The sequence below is a fragment of the Colletotrichum abscissum genome (assembly GCF_030869225.1).
Source record: "Colletotrichum abscissum strain IMI 504890 chromosome Unknown Scaffold_6.1, whole genome shotgun sequence".
Lineage (NCBI taxonomy): Eukaryota > Fungi > Ascomycota > Sordariomycetes > Glomerellales > Glomerellaceae > Colletotrichum > Colletotrichum abscissum.
This window is the reverse complement of record NW_026850503.1, coordinates 237,142-262,094: the sequence shown is the minus strand read 5'-3', so window position 1 is coordinate 262,094 and position 24,953 is coordinate 237,142. Positions and strand designations below refer to the sequence as shown.

At 54.9% G+C, this 24,953-nt stretch overlaps 11 protein-coding genes across 11 annotated transcripts; 6 read left to right on the top strand and 5 right to left on the bottom strand.

The window, feature by feature from the left end:
- Positions 1-2,917: 2,917 nt before the first annotated feature.
- CABS01_03132 (uncharacterized protein) lies at positions 2,918-3,115 on the bottom strand (the record flags this gene model as incomplete). Its single annotated transcript, XM_060536509.1, has 1 exon — positions 2,918-3,115. The coding sequence occupies one exon, from the start codon at positions 3,113-3,115 to the stop codon at positions 2,918-2,920; it is 198 nt and encodes a 65-aa protein (XP_060392428.1).
- Positions 3,116-3,924: 809 nt separating this feature from the next.
- CABS01_03131 (uncharacterized protein) lies at positions 3,925-4,302 on the bottom strand (the record flags this gene model as incomplete). Its single annotated transcript, XM_060536508.1, has 1 exon — positions 3,925-4,302. One exon carries the CDS (start codon positions 4,300-4,302, stop codon positions 3,925-3,927), a length of 378 nt encoding a protein of 125 aa, XP_060392427.1.
- Positions 4,097-4,718, top strand: CABS01_03130 (uncharacterized protein; the record flags this gene model as incomplete). The annotated part of the gene is made up of 2 exons (XM_060536507.1): positions 4,097-4,449; positions 4,535-4,718. 2 exons carry the CDS (start codon positions 4,097-4,099, stop codon positions 4,716-4,718), a joined length of 537 nt encoding a protein of 178 aa, XP_060392426.1.
- A 3,562-nt stretch (positions 4,719-8,280) lies between these two features.
- Positions 8,281-9,899, top strand: CABS01_03129 (ribosomal protein L24E; the record flags this gene model as incomplete). Its single annotated transcript, XM_060536506.1, has 2 exons — positions 8,281-8,587; positions 8,791-9,899. The coding sequence occupies 2 exons, from the start codon at positions 8,281-8,283 to the stop codon at positions 9,897-9,899; spliced, it is 1,416 nt and encodes a 471-aa protein (XP_060392425.1).
- Positions 9,900-10,810: 911 nt separating this feature from the next.
- CABS01_03128 (uncharacterized protein) lies at positions 10,811-11,680 on the top strand (the record flags this gene model as incomplete). The annotated part of the gene is made up of 2 exons (XM_060536505.1): positions 10,811-11,486; positions 11,532-11,680. The coding sequence occupies 2 exons, from the start codon at positions 10,811-10,813 to the stop codon at positions 11,678-11,680; spliced, it is 825 nt and encodes a 274-aa protein (XP_060392424.1).
- A 686-nt stretch (positions 11,681-12,366) lies between these two features.
- CABS01_03127 (uncharacterized protein) lies at positions 12,367-12,561 on the top strand (the record flags this gene model as incomplete). The annotated part of the gene is made up of 1 exon (XM_060536504.1): positions 12,367-12,561. The coding sequence occupies one exon, from the start codon at positions 12,367-12,369 to the stop codon at positions 12,559-12,561; it is 195 nt and encodes a 64-aa protein (XP_060392423.1).
- Positions 12,562-12,820: 259 nt separating this feature from the next.
- Positions 12,821-14,555, bottom strand: CABS01_03126 (uncharacterized protein; the record flags this gene model as incomplete). Its single annotated transcript, XM_060536503.1, has 2 exons — positions 12,821-13,744; positions 14,262-14,555. 2 exons carry the CDS (start codon positions 14,553-14,555, stop codon positions 12,821-12,823), a joined length of 1,218 nt encoding a protein of 405 aa, XP_060392422.1.
- Positions 14,556-16,259: 1,704 nt separating this feature from the next.
- On the top strand, positions 16,260-17,987 carry CABS01_03125 (carboxylesterase; the record flags this gene model as incomplete). Its single annotated transcript, XM_060536502.1, has 1 exon — positions 16,260-17,987. One exon carries the CDS (start codon positions 16,260-16,262, stop codon positions 17,985-17,987), a length of 1,728 nt encoding a protein of 575 aa, XP_060392421.1.
- Positions 17,988-18,280: 293 nt separating this feature from the next.
- On the bottom strand, positions 18,281-19,588 carry CABS01_03124 (uncharacterized protein; the record flags this gene model as incomplete). Its single annotated transcript, XM_060536501.1, has 1 exon — positions 18,281-19,588. One exon carries the CDS (start codon positions 19,586-19,588, stop codon positions 18,281-18,283), a length of 1,308 nt encoding a protein of 435 aa, XP_060392420.1.
- Positions 19,589-21,129: 1,541 nt separating this feature from the next.
- Positions 21,130-22,080, top strand: CABS01_03123 (uncharacterized protein; the record flags this gene model as incomplete). The annotated part of the gene is made up of 3 exons (XM_060536500.1): positions 21,130-21,177; positions 21,442-21,591; positions 21,961-22,080. 3 exons carry the CDS (start codon positions 21,130-21,132, stop codon positions 22,078-22,080), a joined length of 318 nt encoding a protein of 105 aa, XP_060392419.1.
- Positions 22,081-22,369: 289 nt separating this feature from the next.
- Positions 22,370-23,162, bottom strand: CABS01_03122 (metalloproteinase; the record flags this gene model as incomplete). Its single annotated transcript, XM_060536499.1, has 4 exons — positions 22,370-22,415; positions 22,468-22,590; positions 22,676-22,839; positions 22,923-23,162. The coding sequence occupies 4 exons, from the start codon at positions 23,160-23,162 to the stop codon at positions 22,370-22,372; spliced, it is 573 nt and encodes a 190-aa protein (XP_060392418.1).
- Positions 23,163-24,953: the final 1,791 nt, after the last annotated feature.

The window sequence follows — 24,953 nt, the reverse complement described above, 5'->3', positions numbered from 1 at the left end:
CACCCGATTCATTTAGCCGGGATTCTTTCGTCACATTTCTCTTGGGGGGCTGCGGTATCATCCAATAGTCGTCCTCTGGACGCAGCCCATCACACCCCAGCTTCTCCTTAATCAATGTGCCGAGTGGCCAACTGAAGGGACGTCGACCTACTTGGGAATTGGCGTTATCGCTGGTCCTATTTTTTGCTCTTTTTTCTTATTCCTCTGAGGACCCGTTGCCAATCACTCGAGTCTCCCTGGCTCTGCCTAAATATCCGGCATTCTCTCCATGACGCCGTCTGCCTCTTGACTCTGCTTTCCCTTGCTTTACCCGTCCTTCCACACGCCTCCCAGTCACACCCAGCACGCCGTTCGTTCCTCGCAGTGCCTGACAAGCGTCTTAGCTACCCTACGCTATTTCTCCAGGGTCCGTGTTGCGTCATAAATCAGCTTGAGCCACTCCTCAGCACGAGAAACCCCTGACCAGGCACTTCACAAAAGCACACTCCAGGTAGGTTCCCCAGTTGCTTGACAGTTGTACATTTTGGTTCCCCTTGCGAGAGGGACAGACGCCGTTGCCAGCGCTTGTGGCCTTTGCAAGGCTGGCCTGCATGAACTAATTCAGAATACAGGTAGAACAACGACGCACAAGTCAGGTCCCCCAGTAGCGGGACACAGCAAGGCCTGCATACGCATCCCAGATTTCGTTCGCACGGCCCCGGCGAACAACGTTCGACCAGCTCCCTGGTCCATCCCCGGAGAATTGGGAGCCCGTCACACACCACCCAAACAGACCGAGCCAGCGTTGAGGCATAGCTCCATTTGAGCAGGGAAGCAGACACACTAATCAAGCCCTCCTACGGATACGCTACCTACCGTCAGAAGGACTAGAAGAACCATCGACTTCTTCCTCGGGAGCCCGCTGTCAGAGCCTTCTTCTCCCGCATTCGTTCCAGGTCAGGACACCCACGCAGCGCCAGCCTCAAATTCCGTGCATTACTGGGTTGCCCTCCCCTGCACAAGTGTACACTACACACACACACACACACACACACACACACACAGACACTCACATACGCACACTTATACTCGCACACACACACTCACACACTATAAGCAGACGCTGCAGAATCATCAGAATCCACTTGTAACCCTCGTTCAGCCAGCCTTATCCAGATACAGGCGCAGACACTCCCCCGTCATTGCTCGTCAACGCGTTTCTAACACGTCCAACTCTCCATCCAAAAGGTTCGTGATTTTTCGTCTTTAATCTCCGTCTTTTCTTTGCTTCCCGTGCTCCCCGCCGCGTGTCGAATCTTGTTCAGCCTTGACGAATAGTCGTATTTCCGATGGGCTCCGAAATTGCATTTCGAGATGCATCATCTGAAGGCGTTGCTGTTCGGCGCCTATCCGTATGGGGCTTACACTACGCCCAAGCGCGTCTTTGTTTCAATTTCGGTAACGTCCCATGTTGCAGTCTGCGCATGAACATGGCCTGCACGACTCATCGCATCCCCCTTGGGCCTCTCTCCTTGTGTGATTGCCGTCAGGGGGGGAGGGTCACCATTTTATTGGGGCCCTCTTGGGACCCGGTCGCGTGTTCTTGACGCGGTCGCATGAATTTGCTCCGATCAAAGTTGGGAAAACAAAACACTTAAGATGCTGACTTGAGTCGATTTGCAGCAAGCTGGGATATCTTTGTTTCACAACGTCGCCAACCTCGGACACACCTGCCCAAGATCACGGGTTCAATCTTTGCTCAACTTACGCCCGCACCAGCAACGAACTGAAGTACACGGAACGCAGCGATCGCGACATTTAGACCAGCCTACCTAAGCACAAAAAAAAGTGAGTACGCACGCGAACAACAGGCATCTCCCAGTCGATCTCTTGCCAGCAAAGCGCTGGCCAACCTCCCTTTCTTGCCACGGATATTCCTGTTTCCTTGCCCACGCGTCCATCAGCCGTGATGACTTGATGGAAAAACCTTGCACCAAGAGGTGCGGGGAATTCAGCGAAGGTTGGGCATCAGGATGGGCCATCTCTCGGCGATCTCACCTCATGCCAGCCTGGCTGGTAAGGGACATCGAACATCCCCGTTGGGATGAATTGGAGTCTGTTCTGATTCCAGGGAGGCCTGGAAGAGCCTGGTTCAAGGTTCATTAGCTACAGATGACAGATGGCTAACCAAGACGCACAGAAACATCAATATCAACTCATGACTGTCAGAGCCATGGCGCAGAACAGGCAGCCCTCGGGTGGCTACAAGCAGGAGCCTGATCACGTAAGTCACGCCTTTTCCATTATTCTACAAACCTTTCCGTTTGGTCGTCATGTTACCGAAAGAAGTCGTTCTCCTGTGCTTTCCCCCTTGTCCCCATTTCAATTACTCAAGTTCGTTGGTCGCGCATAAGGGTGTCTGCCTCAGCTTGAACGCTTGCTGGCCCTAGCTGCCGGAAGACTCGTCACTCGGCTACATGCTTGGACGGCGAGTCGTGACAGGCGGTCCCCACGGACCTCGACTGAAGCTCTCAAGCGGGAGTTGCAGAAGAGGTCAAACATGGATAGGGTTTGAGCTACGCGCACAGTTGGCGTCGGCAAGATGAGTTTCCTGGGATTCCCGTGGCTTCCAGAAGATGGCAACGCTGTCGCAAGCTTGACCAGGTCAGGAATCCAAAAAGTCTGTGAGATTGGCAGGGTGGCTCCTGTTTCACCAATGACCGGGGCCGTCGCAGGCTCCATTTGCATGAGTGGGACCTCCCGACCAGTGTACTACGACGCTATTCCCTTTTGCACCACTTTGATTTTATTTTATCTCGAATTTTCATTTTCGCTCGTCGAAGTTGGGGGAGAGGAAAGTTGGAGAGAGGGTGAGGGGACAGGCGTGGGCAGCCAGACCAAACCAGCCGGGGTTGGGCAGGGCAGGGCAGGGTGAGTGCTACCCAACCTGGTTCAAGCTCCGGGAGGCTGGGTGAACATTGGATACCTTGGGAAAGCTCCCAGAGACACGTTCGTGGTTCTGCCCTCTACGGAGTACGGTCGAGTCTTCGCGCGTCGTTGACCGGGGCCTCACGCGGAGGTGCAGCCTGTTGCCTCTCTGGCGCGCACCCCTTGCGAGCCGCAGCAATCGCGGCATTCCTCTTGTTGCTGGCGTTTGGATTTGCGTTGTCTGTCTGTATCAGTATGTTTCCTCATGTTGTTCGTCGTCTTCCCTCTCACGCTGAATGGAGGTGGTGGTGACAAGGCGAGACTCGATGGCGCAGGCACCAAGCCAAGAGGTGGCTGGCTCGTTGGAAATGAGGGACACCACGCAGGGCAAAACGGCGGCCAACGGCTTCCCGGGCCTGTCTAGATGCCTAGTGTTGTCTCGAGCACAACGGGTACCGACCTTTCAGCTTTTTAAGCCTTAGTGAGGTTGAGCTACGCTATGGGACGCGCGCGAAAGAAAGCGTGTACTTTGTGCGCCTCCCCCTCGTTACTGCCCTCTTCCTTGGGCCCGTTTTCCCGACTACCTACCTACCCACTCACGTGGACTTTGAAGACGGGAGTGTCACGAGCTCCTTCTTGTCATAATGTACACGTCAGAGCGAGGAGAAAAAGAAAAGAGATTCCACAAGCTAGCCGAAAGAAATCGGCTGAAGGAAGAGCTCATTCTAGGTGATGAGCTCTGTCTGTGGATGTACGGCAACCACACTCGAGTCGAGGTATTCGTAGTGGTGTACTGCTCTGACGGGCCTTTCCCTGGCAAAAGCAAGATGAAGATGAGGTGACGATTGTGGAGATCTGGAGGCGTCCGGGTGGGGTGCACTCATCCTCTATCTCCCTCTCTCTCTCTCTTTTGCTCTGCGACACACGTTCTTGGTGGGGGCTGCCATCAGCTTTCCCCAATGACGGGTGGCTGAGCAATTGGGAGGGGGGGGGGGGGGATGGGGGGTCGGTGCTGACCTAGCCGATGCATTCATCACTCTGTTCGTTTGCCAGAATGATTCGGAATCGGCTGCTGTTGGAGGGAACATCTGCGCGAGTTCTGAGTTCACTCTCCCCCATCGATTGCGCATTGATAGGGGGCGGAAATCGGGAATCTGGTGGATGATTGGCAAGAGAGGCAACGTCTGTCATGGCCGGTTGTTCTTGTTTCGACCCGCGCGCCGGCAAGGAGGAGAAGATGGGCAAAAGGCCTGCAGACCACAGTACAATCGTTTGCCATTGTTCCCACCAGGGGGCAAGGGCGGCGAGGGTGACTTTTGCTGCTGCTAGTTGTGGAGAGTCCAAACCAACGTTGAACGACGAGGGTGAAGACAGCCAGAACGCGTCCCCCGTCATCTTCTCTGAGCTGGTTTTGGGGGACGAAACGAACGTATCGATGACCTCGGAGCAGGCTTGTCAGGCGCCTGTGGCAGCGAGTACTGAGTACGGCGCTCCCGCAGTGCTGGGCAAGCAGAGCTCCGGGTTCCTGGTTGTGCCTGGGACGTGGGTGATACATGGGCCAGCGGCAAGGTCTCAAGTGCCAGTGCGAGTGCCATGCCCATATGCCCACCACCTCACTCCATTCTAGATGCCAGCAGCGCATTAGCAGCAGCAGGCATTGGAAGCCGGACCAGGAGGCCAGGAACGGTCAAGCAGCAAACGCGGGGGGAACATGCCAACGACAGCGCGGGAGTGAGTGCTGTGCCAGGGCTCCCACACAAGCCGGGTCTCCGCAGGCACATTTTCCCAGGGCCGTTACAGAGAGTACTTAGTTACCTACTTCTCTTCCCTCGTCTCTCTTTCTCTCACACACAGACTGTCTCCGCCTCATGGGTTCCCACACCGCCTTGCGCCAAACAAGTGCAAGATGTTGCCAGGACCGGGGGTGAGGACAGGGTGAGGAGGGAACCCGGGAATTGAAAGTGGGAAGCCTCTTTTTTTTTTGGGGGTCGGTGGCTGGAAAAAAGGTACGACCAGGGGGGCCAGGCAAGCAAAGTTGCAGACGCCATGCTTCTGGAGTCGTGTTTTTCACAGTTGCGGTCTGTCGCCCTAGTGGATGAGAGACTATGGTCCTTTGAGAAAGAGATGAGAGATGAGTGAAAAATCATCACGCAAGAGAGAGAGAGAGAGAGAAAGTACTGCGGTACACACGAGAAAAAGAGAGACTTGAGAGAGAGTGGCAGAGAGAGAGAGAAAGAGAAAGCAAGATTGAGGGCCCGCGGCGGCATCCCGGTAGTATGCTGGTCTGCTGGCTAGCCCCGGATGAGAGATGCCTGATTGGGTAGTTGACCCTGCTCGGCCCTGCAAGCGCGTGCCGCCATTGGCCATTTAATCTACAATGCAAGAGACCCCTGTCACGTTTCTTCCATGCGCTGTCCCATACACCCTATTCAGCACTTGCACGCCCCTCTATCTATTCCCACCCCACCTACACCCCACCTGCACCTTTTTTTCCTCTTTTCTTTTTTTTCCCCCTTCTTATTCTTTTCCCAGTACGTACCACACCTTCACACACCAACACCAACACCACACACCCAAAGCAAATCCCGCCTGTCTGCCGTACTGCGCACACGCCCCCTTTCCTTCCTCTCCAACACTACCCAGTACCTACCTACCTGACTGCGTAAGGTCATGTACACCTCGCCTTCACCTTGTCTCTGACTCTCTCTCCTCTCTCCCGGCTCTTTTCCACGCACGTTGGAACTTGGAGACAGAGAGAGAGGAGGCAGTCGCAAAGTAAGGCTCACCATGATACCCTCACGCCCCTACCTTGCCTTTTTTTTTTCTCTCTCTCACAACGACACCAGCCCCTCTTGTCCCATCTTCACGTCTTCTGCGTCCTTTCCTCATCTTCCTTGCCCTCGTCGATGCCCACCACCACCACCGCCAATCCTCCTTCTCCTCCCAACACCCACGCCCTCCCCGGTCGTTATTATCCCCTGTCCGTCCTCCCACGCGCAGCTTCTGCTCTTGCTCTGGGACCTCTCTGCAAGTCGCAGCAAGAAAAGCATCGAGAAGCTCTCTCTCTCTCTCTCAGTCTTGCTCTCTCTTGTATGGGATTACTACTTGCGTACGCCCAAACCGAAAAGATTTCACTCATTGGTGCACTTTTATCTCTCTCTCTTCTTTCTCTCTACCTACCTCCCGCCGCCGACGACGCCGCCGCCGTTACTAGTAAACGACTTTGCCTCTTGTCCTTTCCTGCACAAGTTACCGAGTAGCAAAGACCCGAAGGCGAATTCACACGCGCGCGCACGTACGTTCAAAACCCTGACAATTTTTTATTGCTCTGTTTTGCATTTGCTGTCTATTGCTGCTGCTATTGCCTGCTTTCTTGCTTTATTGTATTCTGCCTCCTGCTTCTTCACCTTACCTCTCACACACTTTCGCACGTCGTTGCTTGGGTGGCGCATATCATTTGTTGAGTATGTTCTGGCTCTGTCTTTCCTTCAACCGCATTCCATATGACATACACCTACACACATCTCTTCTCTGACGTCGAGATATACACGGATATATCCTCCCGACCCTGGGCCTGGCTAGAGGTGTGTGTACAAGCGCATACTATGGTATGCCCTCGTCGTCTCGCCTCCAATTTGCCCCACGGCTTTGGTAGCGCGCTTACAAGGGCATTGCCGTCGACATCGCCATCTCCGTCGATATCTCGACTTTCGTCGTGCCGTAACCTCGCATCGGGTCCAAGGTCTCGAGGTACCGTGCCATTATATCGCCCCCCCTTGTATTACCTTACATTGCACTTTCTCTCTACCCCGAACAAGAAGCCGCACCGGTGCCGTATCAAGCTCCACCGCGTCTGCGCCCCCCTGACACTCTGCTTTCCTGTATCGTCTGCTTTTGGTCTGGCTCTGGCTATTGCGTTCCCATTTTTGCTTTCACCCCCGGTTGGGCTGCTGCGGGCTGGCTGGCTGATCGTGTGTACGTCTGCCTGTCTGTCTGGTCCTGGATCCTCTATTCTCGCTTCTCTTCACATTGCTGCTGCCTCACAAGTGAGAGCGGGAGCAGCAAGTGCGAGGTGTGAGACGGTTAGAGTGAAGAGGATTTCTCTCTTTCTCTCTCTCATGCTCACTCTGCGCGAGAGAGAGAGAGGAAAAGAAAACAGCTCTCGTACCAAGACGGACGCCTCCTGTCTCGTCCCCTGCCTCTTCCTTTGCTGCCCATCCCATCCTCCCCGATTCCCAGACATATCACTCCCCATCATAATTACCCACTTTGGATCCTACCCTGCTCCAATGTTCAAATAGCTACCCTGTTCCTCTCTTGTACCCTCACTCGCCCAATCCCCTCGGCTGCCCATATTCCTGCTGCACCCTCGCTCCGATCGCCATCTCTCCTCCGTCCTTCATACTCCCTTGTCATCTCATTGCACCATCCATCGCCTCTTTCTGCCTTCTGGCCTTCCTGTCGCGTCTCCAAACCAAGCTTGGGAAGAACCCGCAGTAGGAACCAGGACCGCAGTCTAAGTCGAAGGAGAAGAACCCTCTTGTTACTCTTTCGAGTACTTCATCTACACTCTACACCACTACTCTTTTTTCACCTACTCGTACCGCTTTTCCGTATACCTCTCCCACTCATCCTCCATCCTTCATCTTTTCGTCTCTCTGCCCCAGTCGCGCAAATCTGCCAGAGCCAGGCCATCGCATTCTCGAAACCACTCGGGTTCCGCTTCCGAGTATCCTCGTCGCAGTACCTGCCCATTCTCTCTCTTTACCCGAAGCTCGCTACTTTGCTTGGGTAGTTATTCAGGGGTAAACCAAAAAAAAATCCGCCCCTCCCATCTTGTTCCCAGATCATCCTTACCCAGCTTGTACACAATTCCACTGGCAGCTCACTCGCACTCTCTGTGGTGTGTATGTTAGTGTATGTGTGTGTGTCTATCCCCTGCCCTCGCTTCTCCGATCTGGCGGCGCCGTAGTACGGCGACCTTGCATCTGGTCTGGAGCCCATCCCCATCCTGCTGCTTGTCTATTCGTACCTTGCCTGCCTTGCCTTGCTCCTCTTCTTTTCCCCAAAAGAATATCCACATTTTCTTTTATCAGAAAGGGGTCCCGAACTGGGTCTAGCACGCCTCACCCGCGTGATCCTCGTCGACTCCCAGGACTCCCAGGGGCAGCAAGGAACCACTTCTCACCACACGCACCTGCCTGCACCTGGATGCCCCCAGTCCCCTGACAGTGTCAAGGTGCAAAAAATAAAAATACAGACGCGCCGCGCCTTGCCTTGCCTCACTTTGTTTTTTCCTCCTTCTTGCTTGTCACCAGTCAACTTAATACGTCGAAGCGTTTCTTGGACGAGGGACTAATGGGTCTTTTCTCTATGCAGCATCACCCCCACCATCAGCCCCAGGGTCACGCACCTACACAGCAGCAGCAGCAACATCTGCAGCAGCACCAGCAACATCCTCGACCCTCGAGCGTTGTTCATCAACAGCATCATCCCCAGGCCCAGTCGCAGCAGCATCCCTCCTACGCCTCCGCCGGACACCCAATTGCTCCCGCCTACCAGCAGCAGCAGAGCCAGCCCTCCAACGCCCAGCAGCAGCACTCCCAGGACGGCCTTCCCTACTACGCGCATCCGAGTCCCTACAGCACCCCAGGCGCGACAAGCGGATACACATCCGCTGGTGAGTTTTCCTTCTTTCTTTTGCTATCCTTACCTTGCTCTGCGTGTGTCTATGTGTCTGCGCCTGCCACAAGAGAGACGCGCGCAAAAGACGCGCCAGACACTGAGAAAAAGACGCGTCTTTTGCTGCCTTTTCTCTTCTCGCGCGACAACTTGCTCTCTCGAGACAGCTTCAAAAGTTCACAACCGTTGACCACTGAATAGCAGACCAATCCGACATGATGGCCGCCGCTCAAATGCCGAGACCACCTTACCCTCCCATGTCCTACCACACACCGCAGTCGAACTCGCCCGCGTCGGTAGCCTCGCCTTCCCAACATGACCAGCACAGAAGCATCTACGGCCAGCCGCCGTCTCAACCTCTCCAGCAGCACATGTACTACCAGACGCCGCAAGCCCACTACCCGTCGATGCAGGCGCAACCCCAACAGTCTCCCTACGCGCAACACCAGGCCCAGACCCACCAGTCCATGTCTTCGCAGCCCAACATGATGATGTCTGCGCAGTCCCAGCAGCAGCAGCAACACATGCCCCAGCACCAGGCGCAACAACACCAGGCCCAGATGACCAACAGCCCCCGCGGCCAGATGAAGACGGAGCCCCAGGTGCCGCTGCAGCTCCAGAAGCCTCAGACGACTCCCATGCAACACCAGCAGCACCCTCAGAACGGCGCTGCTCTCAACACCCCCACAGGATCGACTCCTGGCGGTGTCAACCCCAATGCGGCGCCTGGACCCATTCCGGCCACTACGCCTTTGGTCGTAAGACAAGACCAGAACGGTGTTCAATGGATCGCGTTTGAGTACTCTCGCGACCGTGTCAAGATGGAGTACACCATCCGCTGCGATGTTGAGTCGGTCAACACGGACGAGCTCTCGGCCGAATTCAAGACGGAGAACTGCGTTTACCCCAGAGCCTGTTGCCCCAAGGACCAATACCGAGGCAACCGCCAAGTATACGAGACCGAGTGCAACACGGTCGGATGGGCTCTTGCTCAGCTGAACCCTCCTCTGCGCGGCAAGAGAGGTCTTATCCAGCGCGCCGTGGACAGCTGGCGCAACAGCAACCAAGACCCCCGGCTCCGAAGCCGAAGAGTGCGCCGAATGGCCAAGATGAACACCCGGAAATCGGTTCAGGGCGGCCCTCACCCTGCTCACATGGGCGGCCCCAGTCCGCCAGGGATGGCTCAAGGTGCTGGTGGCATGGGCCCCGCGGGTGCATCAGCCAAGATGCCTGGAATGAACATGGGTCATATGCCGCACACCAACGCTCCGGGTGGAGGGGATGAAGTCGGTATGTTTCACCAGATGTGATTAAAGAAGCCCTCCGCATCTGCAGCGTTTGCGAGCCCAGTCGTTGTTTGTTGTTGATTGTCGTTGCATCGCACATACACACCACTGCCCGGCACAACCCCCAAAGATCGTTGATTATGTGATACCTTTCCCCCCTTTTCATCATCACCAAGTCTTGTCGGCCGTGATCCTAGAGCGGACACGAGCTTCATCACCACCAAACACATACAAATTTTTTACCTCTGTGCCTTTATTACATTATTACTCTGCTAGTTGGTCAGACGTCTCGGGAATGGGTTCGTTGCACTTTTTTGTCATTTTCCTTGCGCTCCTCCTGTTGTATAGCGCCGGGCTTTTTCGGCCGCATCAAAGCAACTTGCCACCACGATACAGCAAAGCTCGCCGCGGGTCGAGAGGGATTTCCTTTTCTCTACGGCACAGATCTGTACATTACCATAGTTGCGCTGCACGCAGTTGCTGCTGTTGCTGTCGTTAGTCACCTGACCCGAGTTTGTCGGGCAACAAGATGCGATGCCTCTTAGAAGAGACATCGGCAAAAAGTCGCATTGCTTAGCGTTTTTGGCATCCCATCCCCAATCCTTCTGCGTCCCAATAGCATGGCTTTGGATGAAAGAGGGGGGCTTTTTTTCTCGTAAAAGAGAAAATCGTCCTGCCTGTCCCAAAGACCTACTCTTATGCCACTCTTGTACCTCGAGGGAAAAAAAAAGCAACAAACCCATCCCGATCCTCCCTTTGTCGTCTTGAGCGTTTCGCGTTGCCGTTGGCTTGTGTTGTCAGGGTTGTCGATCAAACATGTTTACCCCTCCCACACTCCGCTCGTCTGCATACGTCCTCCCGAAACCAGTTTCCAATCTTTCTTCATTGTAACGTTGACTGACATTTGCTGTCTTGAAATAGGCGATGGCGAATACATGGACGAACACCATCACCACCACCAGGCCCCCGCTGGCCAGGAGGGCGGCGACGTCCGACAGTCGCAGGTCTTTTCCGGAAGCTACGGCGGTCACGGAGGCTACCCGGCATCCAGCTCCGGCTCGATGCCGCACATGGGCAGCAGCTCCCATGCCGGCGCCATTTCTGCCCGTCGCCACAGCCGCAGCGACAACGGCGAGCCCGAGGATTTGTTCCCCAACATCCCCGAGGCCAAGAAGCGTAAGTTCATTCTCGTCGAGGACAATGTCCGCGGTTCGCGTCTGCGTGTCAGAGTCACGCTCGACGGTGTCGATACCAAGGAAATTCCCGACTCCTTCCGCAAGGGCGCTTCCGTCTTCCCGCGGTCGTACTTCCCACGCGAGATGCAGAGCCCGCCGCCGTCTGCCACCGGCACCAAGTTCTTCCAGGAGGATGCCGATGAGGAGGACGATGGTGTTGAAGACACCGAGGGCCGTAGCTCCCGCCGGGGCCGTGGAAACAGCAAGTCCATGGTCAAGGTTCCGATTGGCGAGAACACCGAAGGCGAGGTCGCCATTCCCCGCATGAGGAAGAGTGTCCGAGGCAAGGAGGTCCGACTCAACGACCTCGGATACCGCATGGCCTGGCTGCAGAGCAGAGTCTTTGCGGGACGGACAGTCTTCCTCCAGAGAGCTCGTAAGTTTCTCCGTGTTGAGTACGAAACAGAGATCGGGCTGACATGAGTTATAGTGGACTGCTACCGCAACAAGACCCGTACTGCCATTGAATCCATCATGCAGGATGTCAAGACGCTCGTTCCTCACTTTGAGACGCGTGTCGGCAAGCGGAAGTGGAACGAGAGAATGAGAAAGGGAGAGGCTGATGAGTAAACGTCTTTCGATGTTGGACTCGTAAAAAGCATTTACTCATCTACTCGACCTCGCGACTATACGTTTACTATTGTGGGTTTCTCACTACGCACATAACCGCATTCTGTTTTTCGCCATGGACCCCAACATTCAGCATCATCAAAGCGAAAGTCACCATGCCCGCCCGTCAAAACGTTTCCAGTGCCTTTCAATCTCGTTTTCGCGCATTGTTAATACCGACGTCTCACGACCACACACACATCGTACACCGCACACAGCTACACGCAACAAAAAAAGGGTGCCCATTTTGTATTATAACGTGCCCGACACTACGACAAGTTTATAAAAGAGAGGCTAGGACCAGGAAATGACGTAAAAAGTAACACCCTACTTGCAAAAGAGGGTAGATGGATTTCCTAGGTTGACGACTTGACGATGACAAAAAACAAAACTTTTCTTCTTCTCTACGATGGATGACCGATTTCCTTTTACTTTTCCTGAAGGGGTGGGAGGACGCTGTTTTGGTCAGAAAAAGAAGCATCTTGTCACGCAAAAAATTTCCGTTCCTTGACACAGCGAAGAGTATACGGGCTTTGCTACGACGCCTTGGACCCCTACGACAAGACATGAGGAGGCTTTCTACTCTTTTTTTTTTCTTCTTCTCACGAGGCATCAGTCTGTTGATCATTTCTGAGTATGAAAGGCGGATGGAGTGGAATGGAGTCTGCGACGCTTTTTCGACTGCCTCTCTCCTACTTCTCGGTACATTTTCTTTTTCTCTTCCCAAGGTAGAAGGGGGTTTCGCTTACCGCTTTCTTCCTTTTCCACGGTTCGATTGTTTCCTCGTCTTGTTTGTTCTTTTCCCGATTCTGAGAGGCGTCGGAGAGCGTACTTGCTGGTAAGGATATGCTTGTTTCCCGGCGGGCATTTTTGGGAAGTGCGGATGGCACAAAGTCGGATGATGAGGAATTTTCTTCGTGGATGGTGTGTTTTCATTTGGACTGTTTTTATCTCGGAGGGCGATGGGAATGAAAGGGACTTATAGAATTTTGGTAGTTAAGAATCACTTCTTTCGGTTTACCGTCTCTCTACTGTCTACTGTGAATGATGTTGGTATGAGACGTCAAATTGTCTGTTGAGTACTCTCTCATTTTCCTACGTCTACGCATCCTTACCCCCCTCGTCCTCTTTCCCCAAAGCCTCGTCCCTAGGCGGCGCCCTCTCCCCCCTCTGAAAAACAAACAACGCCTCGTCTTTCCCCGCGAAACTCGGCAGCGGAATCTGCACGACCCTCACCCACTCGGGCTGTTCTCTCGCCATGTACTCCGCCATCGTCATCCCCCGGAAGCCGGTATACCCGTTCCCGTTCTGCGTGCCCACGACGGCGATGGTGTCCCCCTCGTAGGCCTCCACCAGCCCGCGCGTGAAGCCCCCCTCCGCGCCGCCCGCCACGGAGCCGCCGACGACGGGGTAGACCAGCAGCATCACCATGTCCCTCCCCCCCGCGCGGGACTCGAGGAACGAGACGCCGTCGGAGGGGATGGTGTCGGCGACCCAGTTCGTGCGCCACTCCGATTGGAGGTTGTCGACGGGGTAGACTGTGAGGCCGTAGAGGCGGAGCATGTGCGTCCAGTAGCCGTTGCCGGAGCCGATGTCCGCTATGGGGCGGGGGCCGGCGAGGAGGCGGAGGACGGAGAGGGCTTCGTGGGAGGGGGTGGCGCAGCCGAAGTGGTGCATTTGGATCGGGAGGGCGTGGTGGGATCGGAGGGGGAGGTTGGGGAGGGGGCCGAGGTATTGGAGGGAGAGGGCGGACCAGGACCAGAAGTCGAGGGAGGGGTTTGGGGGGAGGGACGCGGTTGGGTTTTTGCACTTGGGGATGGCGGCGAGGTTGATGCCGGACGGGTTCGAGGAGGAGGCGTAGGATGGGTGGATGTAGCGGTGCGCGAGGAGGTGGGAGGCGGAGAGGAAGCGCAGGGAGGACTTTTTGGCGTTTGCGAGGTGGGATTTTAGGGCTTGCGGGGTTGAGGTTTTGGGGGAGAAGATTTGGATGTAGGATTGGATGTCTGCTTGGGGTGGGGGGTCGAGCTGGTGGTGTTAGTCTTTTGATGTTCTGTGTGAGGTGGGAGGAGAGGGTTGGTGATGGCTGATGGTGAGGGGGGGGGGGGGGGGGGGGGGGGGGTGGGGGGGGGGGGGGGTGTGGGGGGGGGGGGGGGGGGTGGGGGGGGGGGGTGGGTGGGGGGGGGTTGGGGGGGGGGGGGGGGGGGGGGGGGGGGGGGGGGGGGGGGGGGGGGGGGGGGGGGGGGGGGGGTGGAGGCTCATGGAGACTGGTGATAAGGAGAAGGGAGGGGTTGAGAGAGACAATTGGGGAGTGAGGGTTAAGATGAATGTAAGAAGGAGTGATGGCCGAGCATTACATGATGGGTGACATAAAGATGTTGGGAGTTAGAGGAGAGAGACCTGTCGGAGACGTGATAAAGGGGGGGGAGTGTGTGTACGAGAAGACCGAGCTGACACAAGAGGAGTCTGATATCTTGAAGTAGGGAAAGTAAGGGAACACGCAGAGCATAAAAGACAATCGACAACAGAGACCGCTCAAACATACCGGCTTCCCCTCCTCGTCGCGGTACCACGCGTGCAACCCGTTGACGCCGCCCATGCTGACGACGCGCTGGACCTCGGCGAGGCGGACGGCCGTCATGGCGTGGTAGACGTAGGTGTCGCGCTCGGGGAGGTTGAAGGTGACGACGGCGGCGGCGTAGAGGTCGTTCTTGGCCAGGTGGTCGAGGGCGCGCTGGCGGCGGGTCGGGTCGCTTGCGTATTCTTCGGGGGTGAAGGGCGGGTTGGAGCCGACGCAGTAGGTGAAGGTGCCGTTTGGCTTGGGGGTTTTTGGAGGCATTTTGGCGGAACCGCTTTCGGACGGCGGGCGGATGGGTAGGCGTGGACGTCTGGGAGTGGTTGATGAACGAGGTGAGAGTGTGAGGGGTTGTCCTGTGGTGGTTGTGAGTGAGTGAGGGGTCAGAGTGAGGAATGAGAGATTTACAGAGGTTCGGGATTTGAGATTTGTAATACAGTCGTCGAGATCAGTCTGAGGCCTGGGAATTCAAGGGTCTACCGGACGTTGAAGATTAGGATTTTCCGTTGTGACTGGGTCGGAGTGGGAGGACGTTGGATGGTGGCCGGAAGGATTCGAGATTCGGACCCCCTTGTCGTCAGCACTGGTGCCGAGTTTTCGGGGCCGTGGTCTCGGAGCGGACGGCATGACGTCGTTGGTTTTTTTGGTTCGGTGAGTGCCTGGGTCCCGCTTGTCTCGGTGTACAGGGGACGGTGTCAATGCGTTGATTTGACGCTCAACGGCACAGTACGGAGTTTATGGATGGGGGAGTTAGCCGACGAGCCGACCAAGTTTGGTTTCTTCCATTACGATTTTCTATTTTCCTTAGTCTACATTCTAGAAGAGTAAGACTAATACCCAATGATCAATTTACTAAGAACGGTTGTTGAAATAGAAGTTGCCCATCAACCCCAAGTCAGCAACTGTCCCTTTTGGTCGCCAACTAGAGCCAATCTGTCGGGACGTCGGGGGCCAAATTTGGCTGCCGGATTCTCCACGACGAGGAGGCGGAGAAACGCGGAGAAATGCTGCGGCTCCGGTCTGGCACCTAGGCTATGCATACTCTAGGTAGATACCTTAGTCGAGTACTTCTTCGGCTCAAAGTCTTGATAGACTTGACTCGAGGAGCCAAGCTAGCACTGACAAGACTACTCATCAGAATCGATTTTGCTGGACTTTAGCCTAGTGAATCGAGCCACCAGAGTATTCCATCAATGTGGAATTACCTAGCACCACAACGCGACTTCTGCATGTTCGGCATGTGGAAATGGGCGACTCGGAACTCGAATGTTAAACAAAGCCAAACACTGTCCCGGCATCGCAACCCGTTCGTCTGGTATCCATGGTCCCCTCGGGAGTTGACCGCACCCAACATCCTGAACTGTTCCTCACGAGTCTTGTCAAAACTTCTCTAATTCTCCCCCACACCACCCAACCCCAAATCCCTCCACAATGCTCCCCAAGTGCCAGGGTAGGGCCGATTCTTGCGGAGCGTTTGCGTCTGCGGGGTAGGCCAACCCAGCCCATTGGATCGGACCTGTCACGCCATGTTACTCTGTACCCATCAACGACAAATAAGCTACTGATTTTTTTCTTCTTGACCTTACCGACCACGGGCCTTGGCATTCACAGCTTTAATACCACGGTAAACGACCGCTTCGGACTTCGTCTTTCTCTTGACAAAGTGACGTAGTCCACTACACTAGCCTGGAGGCCATCCCCTGCCACCCCCGGCCGGCATTGGTCTCGTGGCATGACGCCGGGATCATCGTCCTCGAGGGGTCGAGCCATGGTGGACTTCATCTCGCAGCATGGAGAACAAAGCAGAGGTCCAATGTCCGACCTTCTCCCGGTCCCGCAGTCCATGGCTCAAGTACATAATGGCCGAGAGCTGCCCTGCTCCTTGGTGACCTGACGGGACGACAGCTGCAGCGTATGCTCGTCAAGACATCGTCGGTCACCACAGCTTAGCTCCCGGACAACGACAACATGACCCGACTCAACCTGCTCGCCACCCTCTCCACGGCCTGCGCCACGGTGTCCGCACTGGTACCGAGACAGGCCGTCCCGGCAAACACCACCACCGGCACCGTCCCCACCGTCGACCTCAAGAACGGCTCCTACTATGGCGTCTACAACGAGCCCCACGACCAAGACTTCTTCCTCGGCATGCCGTACGCCCAACCCCCCGTCGACAACCTCCGCTTCCGCGTCCCGCAACCCCTGAACTCCTCCTGGGACGGCACGCGCAACGCGACGGAGTACTCCCCGCTCTGCTTCGGCTACGGAAGCGACACCTGGGTCCTCGGCAACCACGTATCAGAAGACTGTCTAACCATCAACGTCGTCCGGCCTCACGGCGTCGCCGCGGACGCAAAGCTCCCTGTCGCGGTCTGGATCCACGGAGGCGGCCTCACCAACGGCGGCAGCGCCGACCCGCGCTACAACCTCTCCTTCATCGTCGAGCAGGGAGTCCGCATGGGCTCCCCCTTTGTCGCCGCCAGCATCAACTACCGCCTCCACGCCTGGGGCATTTTGTGGAGCGACGAGATCAAGGCCGAGGGCGCGGGCAACCTCGGCTTCCGCGACCAGCGCCTGGCGTTGCACTGGGTCCGTGAGAATATTGCCGCGTTCGGGGGCGACCCGACGCACGTTACCTTGTGGAGCGAGAGCGCCGGCTCCCGTAGCGTGGCGTCGCAGATGCTGGCCTACGGGGGGCGGGACGAAGGCCTCTATCGCGCCGCGATCCTGCAGAGCGGCACCGGTCTCGGGACCGACTTTGGCGAGTTGGAGGCGTCTTCGTCTGCGGCCACGTGGCAGGATTACTACGACACCATCGTCAACAAGACAAACTGCTCCGCAGCGTCCGATACGCTCTCCTGCCTTCGCAGCGTCCCGGCCTGGACCTTGAGCGACGTGCTCAACACCACGGCCACGAACCCGGCCTTCACGGGCGTCGTCGACGGCGAGTTCCTCGAGGCGCCGCGTCACGAGCTCGTCAACGAGGGCAAGTTCACGCGCGTGCCGCTGCTGATCGGCGCCAACTCGGACGAGGGCACGCAGTTTGGCGTCAAGGGCGTCAACACCACGGCGCAATGGCAGGCCTACCTCCGCTCCGGCGGGGCGGGTAATCTCACCATCGAGGTGCTCTCGGCGCTGTACCCGGATATCCCGCGCCTCGGCACGCCGGCGACGCTGCGGGGCCGACCGAGCGGTGCGCAGGCGAATTTCGGCGCCATGTGGAAGCGCGTGAACGCGTTTGCGGGCGATCGCGCGCAGCATGGTCCCCGGCGGTTCTTTGCGCGCAACTGGGCTGGACCGAGGGGGAATCAGAGCGTGTACTCGTATAACTTCAACGTGCTTGTCAACGGTATGACGCCCGCGGAGGGGGTGAACCACTTCCAGGAGGTTGCGTTTGTGTTTAACAACACGGGCGGGTTGGGGTACGAGACGGCGGTGGCGGTGAATCCGTTCGAGGGGAAGCCCGAGACGTTCAAGGCGCTGGCGGAGATTATGTCGCGGATGTGGGTTGGGTTTATCACCAAGGGGGATCCGAATGCGAATGCTGGGGCGACGGGCGTGAAGTGGCCGCGGTATGATGTTGAGAACCCCGAGATTATGGGGTTCGATGTCAACGTTACCGACTTGGTTCATGTTCAGCCGGATACGTACCGCGCTGAGGCGGTTGAGTATTTGATTCGGAAGCTTTGGTCGTAAGGTCGTGGGGTTGATGATGTGGAAGCAAAGACGGGCATCTTCAATCAAAATAGATAATACATGATCACACCAAATGCTCACGGTATGGACAACACCCGAGCTTACTAAACGATACTGGAATTCACTATGACCTAACTCACTAAGCGTACTTAAGGCCGAATAGACTGCGCCAGCTGGAAAGCTGGTAAACAAACCTCCGGATACACCATAAGTTTCCTCATTAACCTAGGCTTCATTACACCTGGGGAACAAACAAACGAACACCCATGTTTGACACTCCAACAGAACCGCGTTTAAGCTCTGACCTTGCGGAAGGTCGTCGGGTACGGCTTCAGGATGTAAGTCGGGGTGTAGGTCGGGTCCGCGGTCACGGTGATCGTGGTGGTGCGCGTAACAGCGCCATCGGGTGCGTTGGTGGAAGTGGAGGAGGATGAGGAGGAGGAGGAGGAAGTGCTGGTGGAAGAAGAGGAGCTCGAGCTGGTGGTGGCAGTCGGCGTCACGGTGACAGTAACGGTGCCGGTGCTGGACGAGGTGGCAGACGAGGTGGTCGATGAAGTGGTGGAAGAAGTAGGAGTCGCCGTGCTGGAAGCGGTTCTGCTGTGTCTGCCCTTGCACCTCAAGCGACGGGTGCGAGGGGGCGGCATGGCGTAGTACTCATCATCCTTCTCCTCCGTCTCCTCCTCTTCGTCCGCAGAAGGCTCGGCAGTGCTAGTCGGCACGTACAGCTGCCTGGCCTCAAGAGTCTTGCTGGCCCACGGCTTGACCAGGCGTCCAAGCTCATGAGGACATTCTCCGTGCGTGCAGAGGGAAGAATCGGCGTACTTGTCCGCGGAGGGCTCGGCAGAGTCAGTCTCCACAGCCGGCTGCCTGGGCTCGAGGGTCTTCGCGGACCGTGGCTTCACCAGACGCGCAAACTTATGAGGGCAGTCTTCGTGTGTACAGAGGTAGGAATCGACGTCTTCGCCGGTAGAGGGCTCGGCGGCGGCAGTCTCTACGACCAGCTGTCTGGGCTCGAGGGTCTTGGTAGCCTCCATACTCGCGATTTTGGCCTTGCGCGAGCGCCTCTTGGGACAGTCTCTGTAGGAGTCGGCGTCATCCTCGTCAGCGGAGGGCTCGGCGTCGTCCGTCTCCTGTTGCTGTCTAGGCTCGAGGGTGCGGGTGACCTCCATCTCCTTGGGGCACTTATTATGCGTGCAGAGGGAGGAGGACTCGGCATTCTCATCCGCCTCACCGCTTCGCTGCTCGCGCGCCTGAAGGGGGGCAGTAGGCTGAGGAGCATCTCTCTTGAGAGCAGCGGTCTTGGGTGCCTTTGGCTTGATGATCTCGTGGTGTGTCTCGATGATAATTGGTAGAGAAGGGGGGCGCTTTGCCGTGTTGGTTTTCTCGCTTACTACTGCGGTCGTGGTCTTGTTCCCCTTTCCCTTCCTCTTCTTCTCCATGTTGATGATCTCGAGGATTAACATAGGGGGGAGATTCGAGAGGGAGGAGTCCTCGGCCACGGCTGTGGTTGTCGGACGCGGACCCCGAATGGTATCAGCGTTGATAAGGGAGGGGCCGACGGAGACCAGCAGGATGCCGGCCAGGAAGGTGATGCTTTTCATCTTGAGAGTTTGTTGTAAAATATGGTCTACAAGATTGATGAAATCACAGATGTGAGAAGTTGACAGAAGAAGCAAGGGAAGAGGGAAGAGTCTGGCAGAAGATGAGTTTATATACATTGGTGGGAAGAAGCAGGTTCAAGCTTTGGAATAGAAAATTCGTTGAGAAGTCCACAAGGTTGCTTTCCCAGATTCAGCCTTTTCAAAGGAGTTGCCAGGACGGTGCTTAGCGGAGCAAGGCCGTCAAGGCTCTAAAATTCCATTTGCTACCTATCCACAAGCAAAGCTTCAGTTTCGAAGGACCATATATGAATGTTACATCATAGGACAGATCAAGGCATCCCGAGCGGAACATGACTATGGTAGAGGAAGGCTGTCAGAGGCATTTCGACGGGACAGGGATCTGCGGGACATATATCTTTCTTCGCTTCCAAACAGCCAGACGGTTCGTGGCTTTCAAGGTAAGAGGCTGTCGATGATGGAGACCGGCTGACACCATTGTAACCACGATCATTTGAGTTTTGTGGCAGACACAATTCGTCAGATCATCAACCTCAACGAACTTCGTGGCTTGATTGATGCACTAGTGACTTCGTATCTTCAAGGCGAAACTTTATGTCTTCGATTCCAGACTGTGGAAATTTTTGCATCGCTTTCTGTTCCCTTCAACCTCCCGTTTTTGCCCGCTATTGAATTAATACATGAGCCGCTCCGTCATCAACCGCTATGGTTTTATCCACAGTAAGGTTACGCACTACGGGTCTCCAGCGATCCCAAAAAAAGATTTCCGAAATCCTTCATGTGGCTTAACTGGAATTAGAGTACCAGGAGGTAGAGCTTAGAACCGAGGAAAGAACAAGGGCTCTCTTCGAGGCTAACGAGAGCTCACATCATTCTGCAGGAATGACCTTTTAGCGATACTGTACTGACCAAAATGGACCTTGGAAGATCCTGATATGTTGCTGAGGAACACAAAGGTCGACAAGGAGGCGCAAGGTTGGAAGAGGCCAGTAGAGCGGCTTCCTTGTGGAGTTGCATCATCTTGCTATGAGATTCCCCCGTTGATAGCTTCTATGAGGCCGGATCATGCGACAGGCAACTCGGTATAACTCGGGAAACGGTACTGACCACGAGGCTGGACGTGTATTTGATCCGGAAGGGTGAGAACCCTGCTTGAATGTCTAATCTGAGGCGTGGTACTTGTGAATGACTATGGACCTTGCGATGGAAAATATCCTTCCGCCATGAAACGAATCTCTTTACTTCTCAAGGCATGCAATTGCGCGACTAATGCCGCGAATGCTCCGTTCCAAAACGCTGGTATTTATATTGAGCCACAACGTTAGCAGTTTCTGTCAACAGTGTGACTTCTCAAGGGATTTTGCAGATTCGACACTGCTTTTCGTTTCGTTGTTTACAACGAATTCAGTGGCCAGAAAGCTTCTGTTTGGCGGACGTTGAGAGCAGTAAAGAGAAATCGGGACGCAAATCTCGGTCAGAAGTGGTCATCTCTTATGTAGTCTACACTGAATATATATAGAGTGATGCCTGGGGATGACTTGAGACAAAGTTCCATTGCGATCCTCGATGTTGTGAGTGGGTGAGACCCACTGGACCAATTTGGAAGCTCCGAGGGGGCTCGGATGGGATGTACATATGGGCCTCGTGCCACAACAATCCTAGCTAGCAATCCAACCTCCTACATACACATCTTGACCCCCCCCCCCCCCCCATCTGAGCGGCATCTTACTGATGTGAGCTGCGGCTAGCCACATCCGCAGCCACAGGCAAGGCACAAAACACACAGCTAGACAGACAGATGGAGAATACAAGCTTAGTTCACACCACACATCTAGCCCCTACGTGGCCTCGATGTGAGTAAGCTCACACTCGAGATCATTGAGAAAGAGGAGGGGAAAGGGGAACAAGACCACAACCGCAAAGGCAGGCGAGAAGACGAATACTGCAAAACGGCCTCCTTCTTTGCCTATTATTATCGAGACCCAGTACGAGGTCATCAAGCCAAACGAATACCGGTGTTCTTGAGGTATCTATTATATAGTATGAACATCCGGCCCAATAACGATGTCAGGATGTTAGGAACAGCGGTTGCGGCATCGGTCTTAGCTTATCAATAGGTTCCCTTACATTTCGAACAGTTTGATTGACTAGCTCAAAGTACACGAACAGGGAACCCTCGTTAGCTACTCGATCATTCAAGAACCTGTCTTCCCCTTTATCACGGCTGACGGTCGGATCGTGGCTTCCTCATATACGTGGACCACACCAACCATGCCAGGCAGTCGACCAGCGATGACAAGCTTGGATTCCAGAAGTGTTTGGAATTTTCTACCATCTAGCATAAGGTGATTTAGTGTAGAACAGCATTTCAAGCGACTGTAGAAGACGTTGTTTGTCAACCACCTATGTCGAATTTCTCAGCTCTAGCCATGAGAGAACAATTCCAATTACGCGGCTGCTCCTCTACCCTCTAAGCGAAGAGAAAGAAAGACAGAAATGAAAGCCCACCCGACCTTCCGAGGACCTATGGAAATTCCTACGCATGTATGACACTCTTGAATAGCGATGCGAGGACTCTTCACGAGGCTCCGCGCAGCAATTCGGTGGCGACCCGGCATTCCCCACTACACTAAACATGAGCCGGTGATAATACCAAACGAATTTATTGGCTATAGGGGGTATCGAGACGAGCGGGAGGGTTTTATGTCGCGCGTGTGTGAGAGTAAACATAGACAGGCCTGGTGGTGACTCGGACATATGCAATTAGGGACCCCAAGGCGGCACCTCAACAGCAAAGCGGGCGTGATTACTGGAAGATGTTAATTGCTTCTGCTTATAGTAAGGGTTGTCTTGTAACTTACTCTGCGTTCTTAACCGCCTTCTCGGGATCTTCAAGGGCAAATTGCTTGCAGTAGTCGACATCATACCCATAGTCCGTTGTTCCTAACACATCTCGAAAGTGCGTCGCCTCATGGATGATAGTACTATAAAAATCTCAGTCAGACACAATCCTTTGACTCACGATCATGAGAAGACACAGGTGCCCTCAAGGTCGAGACATGAACTCACTCCCACTGATTGCGATGCCGCCCAGCAGGCGGAAGCATCGCCTCGTTGAAATACACACTACAAATTCTGACGTCGCCGTACGTGCCGCCAATAGTCGCGTATACGGCGGTGCTGGTACACGAGCAATCGTATGAGAACGTAGTGGCCAAATCAGGCGCGAATTTCTGTTTTGAACATTGTTAACTCATATATCCATCGTCTCTCCCCCTCTAGGTACCATGAGACTGAAAAGCCCCGCCAAACGTACCTTGAAAGCCGTCAACACGCGATTATAGCGGTCGGTGCTGAACTTTCCGTACCACGTTGTCTGGACATCGCTACCGTTGGGGTTATCCTCCAGGTGCTCAATCGCCGTAAACGACTTGTTGGTAGCTCGCTCGATGGCCGCTTCGAGGGTGACGATTTGCGCGGCGGTGCAGGACTTGAAGGTCGCGGCTAGGGTGCCGGACACGATGGACAGGAGACCTGCCAGGTGAGAGATTCTCATCTTTGCCCTTTGGTTTGCAGTCCGAAGCAGAAAGCTGTCTACGATGTTGAATCAAGTCTACTAGTCTTCAAAGCTTGAGGGTTCGCGAAACCTTTATTACGGGTAGAAAAGCGGATGTGGTGTAATCGCACCATGTCGCTAATTCTTGGCAGACATGCATTAGGAAGGTACAAGATTGCTGGCTTCCAACTCCCTCTCTGCACTTTCCGTTCCAAGGTAACGAACCGCGCAGGGATGCATTATCTCGTATTTTCGCTGTTGCATGACGATTTCTGCATGGCTTTACTTCAACATCACCCGTCCATGACTCCAACTTTTACTTCCCGCTCACCAGTTGCAAGTATTCCGACGAATTTCTGGGCCTTGCGTACTGGAAGATGGAGTGATCTTTGATAAATGGATGAGTTTCTCCAGGAAACCTGCCCAAGTTCTGTTAAGATCATACATCGTCGGAAAGCCGCTTCTCAGCGATGAAATCATCGATGCGGGTCGGAGCTTCATCTGCAAAAAGGTCTTCTCACGTCTACTCTGAAAAGTCAGAGTGGGATAATTGCCAGAGGGCTTCTCACGAGCACTATCGCCAATAGTAGTAGTCACGACGACATGCGCCTAAAAGCAACCGGCCGGCACGCTCAATCTCCTTCTAATTCCTCAGCCAGTCTAATATAAAGGCACAATTATCTCGCCCTGTCCGATCTCAAGGCCAGAAACCTGGAGTTTTTGAGTTCTTGAGCTGAAATGGCACCGCAAATTTCCTGGTGACTATCGAGTCTTGAGAGAGTGGGTTAATTAGAGAGAGAAGATCCATTACGATGCAACTTGCTGATGAAAAATAACTTGGTATCAGAGAAACGCCACGTCAACAACCCAAACAGTTCTCTGGGCAGGATTCGCCCGTGCTATGGAAGAAGTTAAGTCGGGCAATGCGGATAACGGATCGGCGAACTCCTCTGCAAAGTGTATCCCGCGCCTCTCGGAGGTCCCGCGTCCGCACCCGGTATATTCGTAGACCCACACCCGGCCGGAGGGCAGCGGGCCTCCCGGACAGGAACACTTCACCTTAAACCCCTTCATCTGGCGCTATCTTCATCTTGCACCTTGTCGATCTTCCCATAGACAATAGCTCCGGTGAAATGAATCAACAAGAAACATATGCGATGCGTCTGTTTCGCTACCTTTTACACGACTTCTAAACCCTGCTTTCCTTGATTACCGCCTTATTGAAGTAAATGAGTGTCAGGCGCCGCAACTCAAGGCAATATCAAAGCAGCCCCCGAACTAGAACCAGCTAGACGATCATATCTCTGAAACGATACTTTGAGAATGTTATGGCTAGAGCTGGTCAGTCATAGTGAGGCAAGGCACATTGACAGGAGACGCCCCCGTCCGACACGGATTAGATGAGTCCTCGAACCCCTTCTCCAACCCTACCAGCTGAGGCTCCCTCAACTGCTTTCCCAACCTCACGCAACCTCACTCAACGAAGACAATGAAAGAATACTCCAGCCTTTCAATCAGCTCAAAACAGACATGAGAAATAAGCAGATATAAAAAGCATAACAAATCGTTAAACCCAAAGTGACGTCTCTCAAGCTCATCCCGCAACGCCTCCTCCCTAAAGTCGCCCCAAGGAGCCAGCCGGCCGGCCACACACCTCCGGACGAGACCGAGCACGAAACCCCTCACCCTCGAGGCTAACCTCCGTGCGTAATGGTGTTCGCGCCAACTCTAAGACCAGTTCGCGCAAACCACCTCACGGGACCATTATTTCTGGGTCCTTTACCCCCCAGA